The 9,954-nt window shown below is 36.1% G+C and overlaps 1 protein-coding gene across 1 annotated transcript; it reads left to right on the top strand.

Annotated features, from left to right (window-relative positions):
* Positions 1 to 546: 546 nt before the first annotated feature.
* Positions 547 to 7,026, top strand: LOC112589354 (fatty acid synthase-like). The gene is made up of 9 exons (XM_025302297.1): positions 547 to 929; positions 1,033 to 2,039; positions 2,221 to 2,462; positions 2,640 to 3,316; positions 3,384 to 4,268; positions 5,421 to 5,878; positions 6,014 to 6,268; positions 6,334 to 6,588; positions 6,666 to 7,026. Exons 1-9 carry the CDS (start codon positions 659 to 661, stop codon positions 6,765 to 6,767), a joined length of 4,152 nt encoding a protein of 1,383 aa, XP_025158082.1. The 5' UTR covers positions 547 to 658; the 3' UTR covers positions 6,768 to 7,026.
* The last annotated feature ends 2,928 nt before the right edge of the window (positions 7,027 to 9,954 follow it).

Below are 9,954 nucleotides of genomic sequence, written 5' to 3'. Positions count from 1 at the left end.
GGACTATTACTTACCATTATCCAGGTGAAAGTAAAATTTTCAGCAGAGAAAGAATCGTCACTATTACAACCGCTGATGCAGATTTTGAATATATGTCTGACCATATAATCGATGGAAGAAATTTGTTACCAGCTATGGGTTACCTTTACGAAATTTGGCATACTATTGTGTTTGTTGAGCGGCATTGATCATGAAACATACCTATTGTATTTGAAATGTTAAATTCATACGCGCTACTCACTATTATCACGACAAGACAAGCTGGACTTAACTATTATGATCAAGAAGGTAAATACTTTTGCAATTACCCGAGACTCAATTCTCGATATTCCCTTACAGTGATATTGTGACATAACATTAACAATAATATAATCAACATTAAGAAAAAAAGATGGAAAAACATTGCGAAGTCGCAGTGATTCAATTTCCTGCAACAACAAAATTGTCTTCAACAATAGAAATCAAGTCGATGTAATAGATTCAGAGAAATAGTGATATTATCGTGTAATAATTGTAATACTTTTACAGGCGGTAATAATTCGAGATTATAGAGGGAGAGAATGTAATCGTCAGTGGAGTCGTGAGGGTGCCTGACGATATCGTGAAAGAGAAAATATCCGTTCAGTTTCTACCGAAAAACGAAGATGATGAAGAATGCATGAATGCTGCAGATATTTACAAGGAACTACGACTCCGTGGCTACCAGTATAATGGTCTATTTCGTTCATTAAAAAGCTCCTCAATTAATGGAAGTACAGGACATATCACGTGGGCAACAAATTGGGTAGCGTTTATGGACAATATGCTGCAAATAAAACTCTTATCGGTTGACTCGAGAAATCTTTACGTACCGACTCAAATTCGTAAATTGGTAATCGACCCTGCACATCATATGACGCAGTTTCATAACCTCTCTATTGAAGAAAGAAGTAAGAACGCACAATTTAATTTAAAATATTTTCGTATTTTGCAATATTTTGCTCTTCATGCAGGTTTCCTATTGTCATCTCCATATTGTGAATTTTATTACAGATGTACCCGTACGTGTCTATGATTCTTTCGACGCCATTATATCCGGAGGAATTGAAATTTGTGGGCTGAAGTCCATGGTCATATCCCGCCGATCGACGAACGTCGAATCTGTACACGAAGAATACAAGTTCATTGCTCACCGCGATCATAACACGATCTCTTTGAAAGATGCGGTGCAAATATCGATACACATCGCGCTTGAATGTTACAATTTGAGAAACGTCAAAGTGATCGAGTTTGTCGAGGACGATGACAAGATTCTACTGGAGGATCTAGTTATTCCAATTGTAGACAAAGTTCTGAGCAACTTGCCATTAGTGCGATCTAATCTGACGTTGGCTGCGATGGAGAACAGATTCGACTGCTCTTTGTTACCACAAAATCTATCGGTCGTACAACCTAACAAACTGTTAAACGACGGTACGTTCCTAATGGTTGTTGGAGTTGGAGTATTAACGAAAGGTGCACACACATTACTATCTAATATAATGGCTGGTGGCTTTCTGTTTACCCGAGAGGACCTCAATGTCACATATGACAACGAGTTGCTCCAACAGTACAATTTGAATATCATTTTGGAGAAACGCACGGAACGGGAGTTGGTGTTGCTTCTGAGAAAGGCGCAAAGTGCAATAATAAAAAGAGAAATCGTGCATATAAACAATTACGAGTTTTCGTGGATCGAAAAGCTCAAATCTTCATTGGACACGGACGACGAGACGAACTCACGAGTAACACTTGTTGTGGAAGATGATCCTGAGTGCGGTGTCATAGGATTTGTAAATTGTTTGCGAAAGGAGCCAGGCGGCGACACAGTTAGATGCGTCTTCATTCAGGATAAGAACGCGCCCAAGTTCTCCTTGCAAGAGCCTTTTTACATGAATCAGTTGCGACTGGACTTACCCATTAATGTCTTACGTCCCGGCAAAGTTTGGGGCTCTTACAGACACTTGTCATTACCGCCGCCGGAACCCATACCCGTGCAGTGCGGTTACGTTGCTCAAAGGGTACGTAAGTGTTTTGTATACGATAACAAAGTGGACACTGAAAGAAATTTGCATAAAACTTGATCTATCTTTGTGCGGAAAACGTCGAAACAACTCAATTTTAGTCAAAACCATTCCTTTACAACAATTTTTTTGTATTAATAATAATACGAAATTATATCGTCAACTTAATTCCTATTAGATCCGAGGTGATATGAGCACAATCCGTTGGGTCGAAGGACGGACATCTCCCAAACTCAACCGCGAAAATATGATACATAAAATTTACGTGGCACTGAATTTCAAAGATATTATGATAGCTACTGGTAAACTGGCGTTGGAATCCTTTCAAATGATTGAACGAGAAATCGATTCTTTCTTAGGCTTTGAATTTGTCGGATATGATGGGTTTGGACAAAGAATAATGGCGATATGCTCCGATAGGTGGGATGATATAATACAAAATATAGTTATTATATCATAGATATAAATTCAATAACAATGTTGTATTGAAGGATATTAGATTTAGCACTAATGTAGATATGAAATGCAGTTATCAATTTTCCCTCCATGATTGAAAGACGACGTCAACTTGAATGAAAACATAATTTATATTTTTAGAGGAATATCAAATGTTGCAATCCAGGACCGCGTGATGTCTTGGGTTATTCCCGATGAATGGACATTCGAGGATGCTGCTACAGTTCCGTGTGTTTATGCTACAAGCTGCTACGCTCTCTACGAGAAAGGAAAAATGAAGAGAGGAGACAAAGTTCTCATTCATTCGGGCACCGGCGGTATTGGTCAAGCCGCGATCCACCTCGCGCTGTACGAAAAGTGCGAAGTATTCACAACAGTCGGAACTTTGAAGAAACGGCAATTCATTAGAGAAACTTTTCCTTCGATCCTTGACGATCATATCGGCAATTCTCGTGACACAAGTTTCGAACAAATGATACTTGAGCAGACACGCGGTCGGGGAGTTGATATCGTATTGAATTCCTTAGCTGAGGAGAAGCTTCAGGCGTCTATTCGCTGCTTGGCAAAAGGCGGTCGATTCTTGGAAATAGGAAAATATGACTTGATCGCCGATAATACTTTAGATAGAATGATTTTTACGAAAGGCATCAGTTTTCATGCGATTATGTTAGACAATATAATAAGTTCCGTCTCAAAGAATTACGGAATTGTATATAATTATGTGTTACAATGTCTAAAAAATGGCTCGATAAAACCTCTTCCAAGGAAAGTCTTTGAAAAGACCGAAGTAGAAGATGCCTTCAGGTATATGGCAACTGGCAAGCAATAGGAAAGGTAATTTCTCGCGCACACTAGAAATTCATGTTTTTAATGTTATCGCAACAGCTGCTCTATATATGATCGCAATGAAATTCTGTTATTATCATTCTTATTTTCAGATCCTGATAAAGATATGCGATGAAAACGAGCCATTGAGTCTTCCTATTCTCGCTTATCCCCGATTTTTCTGCAAGTCTCATATGTCTTACATCATTTTGGGCGGATTAGGCGGCTTTGGTCTAGAATTGGCCGACTGGCTGATTCTTCGCGGAGCAAAGAATCTTCTTCTCACTTCGCGGACAGGATTGCGAAACGGTTACCAGCGCTCGAGGGTGGAATTATGGAAGTCCTATGGGGTGAATGTGCAGATTATCGCGAGCGCTGAAGCGTCTGATCACAAAGACGGCGCGTCCATCCTGAACACTGCCATTGAAATGGGACCGGTGGACGCTATATTCAATCTTGCCGTAGTGCTGAAAGATTCTCTCTACAAGAATCAGACAACTGAGTCCTTCGAGGAATCATTTAAACCGAAAGCAATGGCGACGAAAACAATGGACGAGTTGTCCAGGAAAATGTGCCCTGACCTCCGGTACTTTGTTGTCTTCTCATCCGTTTCGTGCGGCCGAGGAAACTCCGGCCAAACTAATTACGGTATGGCCAATTCCATCATGGAGAGAATATGCGAGAGAAGAGTACAAGACGGATTACCTGGGATGGCTATACAGTGGGGCGCGGTGGGTGATGTGGGTCTCGTGGCCGATATGCAAAAGGACAATAAGGAACTGATCATCGGCGGTACTTTACAACAGAAAATACAGTCCTGTCTGCAGTCGCTGGACACTTTCATGGTTCTAAATAAGCCGATCGTGGGTAGTATGGTTGTGGCAGAGAAGCGCGCGACATTTGGTGGAGTGATGGACATTATGGAAACTGTAGCTAGTATCATGGGTAATTTTTTCATCATAAACGTGACAAATCTGATGATCATTTCGAAAACTTTTTACGATAAAACATTGAAATTAAAGTTAAAAAATTACAATTAATGACACACATAATGTTAATTGTATTCAGGGTGTTTCACAGAATCCTAACAATTAATATCTATTGTATTTTGGAAAATACAAAAGAATAAGACAGCGTAAGTAAAAGTTGAATGTTCTCATAAGCATTATTGTCTTATGAAGTCAATTTTTTGGTAGCGCAGTGACGAGAAGAATGCAGCTACATTTTTATCTTAAACTGAAGCCCCTGATTTTTCTTTGTACAAGTTAAAATATTCTGCAGAAAGTAAGTAGTTAAATGAATAGACATTTCAGATTCAGATTTTAAAGTAAATATTCGAATGTTCCATCGTACAACAAACATTTGGCAACATTACGGATATGAGACGATATATAATTGCAGCATTTATAGCATTCTTATCACAAAACACAAAAATGGTGAACATGTCTGCTTTTGTTCATTGTTTAAAACTTTCATAATGATATATTTTCTTCATTGAATTACAACTCGTTACTGCGTACGATTCTTATTGTTAGACAGGCGTAGACGGTACAATTTTTTCGACGCAATTGAATATTTACAAACAGTGTTCGAAATATCCTTCTAGACACTCGATGCCAAATGTTTATTGTATGGTGGAACGTTCAAACATTTACTTTAATAAATCTTAAATGTCTTATTAACTACTCATTTTTTGGTCATCTTATCCTGCTACCTTTTTACGGAGAATATTTAAAATATCTATTTATACAAAAAATTTACGAAAAATATTTTAAAAATCTACTTATACAAAAAATAAAGGAGTTCTATTTAAAATAAAAATGCAATTATATTTTTATGGTCCAACCTTCATTGCACCAATAAAAAATCAATTTCATAAAAAAATAGTGTGCCCACTCAATTCAAGATTAGGATTCAACTTTTCCTTACATCATTTTTTTCTACTGTCCGAAGTGTAATAGATATTAAATGTTACTGTTTTATAAAACACCTATGGCAAGAATGATGTGTGTATTCTTTCTCATACCTTTTGTTGTGATTTATGTGATCATGATAAAAATCCAAGAGCCTTATCTTCTCCTGTCTTTGCTTACTTAGGAATAAAAGATGTGAAAGCGGTTGGACTTCGCACCCCCCTGTCAGAGATGGGTATGGATTCAATGATGGCGGTAGAGATCAAGCAAACGTTGGAGAAAGAATTCGACGTTTATCTTACCGCGCAGGACATTAGAACTCTCACTTTAGAGAAACTCCACAATATGGCCGATAAAGACAAGCGTTTTGAGCAGATTGAGACACTCGATTCAGAGGGTATAAAATTTTTAATTCGTTTAATCAATAATTTAGACATAGTTCCAGATGTTTGCTTGGAGACAACTACGAGAAATAAAATGGGCACAAAGCGGATATTTCTTCTACCAGGAATCGAAGGTTGCGGGAGCGTATTTAATTTGTTGGCTTCGAAAATCGAAGGTCCCGTGACATGTTTGCAGCACGGAGCAAACAATATCCCCACGAGTGAATCTGTATTGCAGTCGGCTGCCAGTCTGTTACCTGTACGTATTAATATAACAGGGAAGTTGCCTTTTCGATATTTCCGTGATTCCATTCCACTAGACTGGAATTGCGTCACGTCGATCAAGAAACTAATAAGAAAAAAAGAACATTAATATTTCTTTCTTTTTTTGTAGCATATAATATCAAAGATGGAGGGTTCTGCGGAATTCATAATAGTTGGGTATTCATACGGGTCGTTAATCGCTATCGAGTTGATGAGATTGTTGGAGGCGAGAAATTTCACAGGACGGTTAATATTAATTGATGGCACACCGGATTATATGAAAACTCTGAAAGATCAATATTTTCCTTTCACGAATCTTCAGGAATTTCAGAATAATGTTCTCCTAGGCCTTATAGATCTCTTCTACTCTGTCGATAATACATCGGTATGTTGTGTATGGTGAATTTATTGTTATAATATAAGACACGTAATAACGATAATTGTTAACAGGTTCTATTAGAATTGTCTAAACACGACACGTGGGAAAAAAAATGGGATGCTGTCGTCAAATGTCTTTCAGACGATATTGTGCAAGTAACTTCTCTTGAAAATTACAAAATTTATTGTACAACGATTTATAAGCATCTGATCGCTATTCACGAGTATGATGCTTCCTCATTACCGCCACTGAAATCGCCTATACTATTACTAAAACCTACAACGTCCAACCTGCCTTCTGCCGACGAAAATAGCGACTTGAAAAAGGTAATCTTAATATAAGGACGCATATCGATGTATCCGCCTTTGAAAATCAATTGACGACAAAATTAATTATTATTCAGGTGACTGAAGGTAACGTGCAAGTTCGTCGTGTCGAAGGTAATCATCTCACGATGTTGGAAAATGATGAACTTGCTGATATTATTAACGAAATATTATCTTGAGAAGTTAATCTTTATAATGTTACAAAAGTTCGTAATTCTGTAAATCGAAGGTATCAAGGTGTGTGGAAAGGGAAGGAGAATACGCAGAATATTTATTATAAACAAGGCAATAATAAAATATTATGGTAAAATACTCGATTATTTATTCATCGTGCATGATTAATAAACAAGTATAAATAACTTTCGTCGCCAATATGGAGAAACGTTTATAACTCTAAAAAAGGATTGCTTACTTTTGTTTGATATTTATTCTAAATTCACGCATTGCGGCTTTAAATGGCTTCCTATTTTTATACTTTCGTACATTACGTGTCGTCGTTGACATTTTTCCGTTCTTACTTTAGGTAACATTTAAGTCTCTACTTAACATTCTTTTCTACATTAATTCTGGTCAACTTTGGATTTATATTTGATAAATATATATTCTGATAAACTGGAATAAATTGATATATGCTACTGTATTCTGCTATAAACGTTTATGATAAATATACCGGATAGGAGATCCACCTGCAATGACCTTTATCTTTACATATATTTGCAAGATCTCCCTCCTGAGGCCGGATTTATCCCTACTTATATGTACCACTGATTAATATCGCATTTAACATTTTTGAACTTAAGGGGATGCTGGGTACCTATTATGGAATTCGTCGAAATCGATTCCGATTGTAATAATTCCGTTTCCCCTAGAAAAGACAATAGAGATCTAGGAAATAACGGAATAAATCCGATCGGAATCGATTCCGACGAGTTCCATAATAGGTACCCTGAACGCTTTGTCGACAGAGAACTGTCAAAATTTGATATTTTTTCTGCAAAGTTTACGTCGTCTTAAATGCTTCAGAATTAAAAATGCTTTTACACGATAAAAGTACGTACAAAAATTAATTGGAGCATCACTCAATATATGACGAAAGCGATAAAAAATTTTTAAATTAAAATTTCGAATTGACAGTTAGCGTAATATTTATCTAATACAAAAGTTTTGCAACTTGTATGTACTGAAACTCTGAATGCTCGAAAGAGGAAAAATTTACAAATCGTTTCTAACAACTCAAAATTTAGGTAGGAAACCTAAAACGATACAAAAACTTTGCAGAAAAAATTTTAATATATGCGGTTAGGTCTTCTGCTCTTGCTATAATCAAGAATATATTACTATAATAGTGTCCTAACTTTTGTTAATGTAATAATTCTGAAATTTCCAAAAGCCTATAAGTTAACAAAAGTTAGGGCACTATTATAATAATATATTCTTGATAGTAAATAAAGTAAGAAAGTCTAATACTATTTTTTCTGTCGACGAATAGTTAGCGAGATATCGTAAGTTAAATGTTGAAAAAGTTACCAAGTTTCCCTTAAATATTTCTAAAAAATATTAGGCAAATAAAAAAATGTTTCAGACAAAAGTTGTTCAAATTAATTGGTAGAAAAAGAAGATATAATAAAAAATTAGGCTTCCAACTTAAAAAAATTAAGTTGACCTTCAACCAACTTTGAAAATGCCTTCCAAATAAAAAATTGATAATGCCATTCTCTTTCCCCTTCGAAATCATGGAAGACGTATTTTAGCTTTTTTTAATATCTTTCATAGTTTTCTAGATTTCTTACCTGTTACGTTTGAAATTTAGCACCCTATATATATATTTACAAAATCGGTCCTGAAATATAAAAAATAAAAATAAATTCATTAATAAACTTCTAATATTACAATAACTTTAATGGTTCCTACAGTTACTTGTAGGAGTTAACAGTTAACAGTTATCTGTTGTTGTTCCGTACAGTCGCTTATAATATATATATATGTATCAATAATCAAAACCCTGCTTTATAGTGACGTTAGAAATAATATATGGAATACAGCCGAACAATTTGATGGTGATATATTACATTAACGAGACAATATTTCTCATGTTCCAAAATTGTATTGTACGTCACATGCTGCAATGCCTGGTACAGTCTTTTATATACGATAAATGTTCCAAAATTGTATTGTACGTGACATGCTGCAATGCCTGGTACAGTCTGCTATATACGATAAATGTTAGACAGCCTGATTGCGAAATCTGGCTCTGTAGAGACCTCGGGGATAGATCGAAGAATATGTTATAACAATTTGGTACTGATATATGACAGCAACGAGGCAAAATATTTTTTCTTGTAACATGGTATTTCGCGGGACTCGATGCGATGTTTCGTACGACACACGCTTTATTAATATATGATACATTTTTGACGGCCGGAATGCAAAATCTGGCTCTGTAGGGACCTCGATGATAGTTCAAGGAATATTCCATATAAATTCGGCGATTACATATATTACGCCAACAAGGCGGAATATCTCTTCTTGTGAAATTGTATTCGCATGATCCACTTTGACGCTTGATGCATCTTTATTTATTTATAATAAAAGTTAGACAGTCCGATTGCAAAATCTGGCTTTGTGAGGATCTTGGGAATAATTTTAGATACATGTTATAACAATATGATGATGATATATTACATCAGTGAAGGAATATATCTCATTTTGTACAATGCTACGAGTACTATACGTGATCCGCTCCGACGCTTCATAAATCTTTATTTATTTATGATACATTTCTCACAGCCTCACTGCAAAATCTGGCTCTGTAGGTTTCTCGGGGATAGTTAAAAAAAGATACTATAACAATTTGACGGTGAAACATATCGTCAAGGAGGTGAAATTTTGCATCTTCTATAATGATTTTTCAACTGATTCGCTCCAACGCCTGGTACGACGGGCGCTTTATTTATATATTATACATTTTTGACCGGATTGCAAAATCCGGCTTTGTACCGATCTCGGGTATAGTACGAAGAAGATGCTGTAACAATTTGGTAATAATACGTATCGTCAAAGAGACGAAATATTGCATCTCGTAAAATAATATTTCGAGTGACTCTCAGCTACGCTTGGTACAGCGAACGCTTTATTAATGTATGATAAATTTTTGACGGCCGGGTTGCAAAATCTGGCTTTGTAGGGTTCTCGGGGATAGTTCAAGGAAAATACCATAATAATTTGGCGATTATATATATTGTCAACGAGGCAATATATCTGTTCTTGTAAAATTGTATTCCGCCTGACTCGCTGCGATTTGGTACAGCTGACGTTTTATTTATGTATAATAAATTGTTGATAGCCTATTTGTAAAATCTAACTCTG

This window comes from Harpegnathos saltator, unplaced genomic scaffold, assembly GCF_003227715.2.
Source record: "Harpegnathos saltator strain DR-91 unplaced genomic scaffold, Hsal_v8.6 scaffold485, whole genome shotgun sequence".
Taxonomy (NCBI): domain Eukaryota; kingdom Metazoa; phylum Arthropoda; class Insecta; order Hymenoptera; family Formicidae; genus Harpegnathos; species Harpegnathos saltator.
Note: the sequence above shows the minus strand (reverse complement) of the source record. Positions and strands in the feature narration are given on the sequence as shown.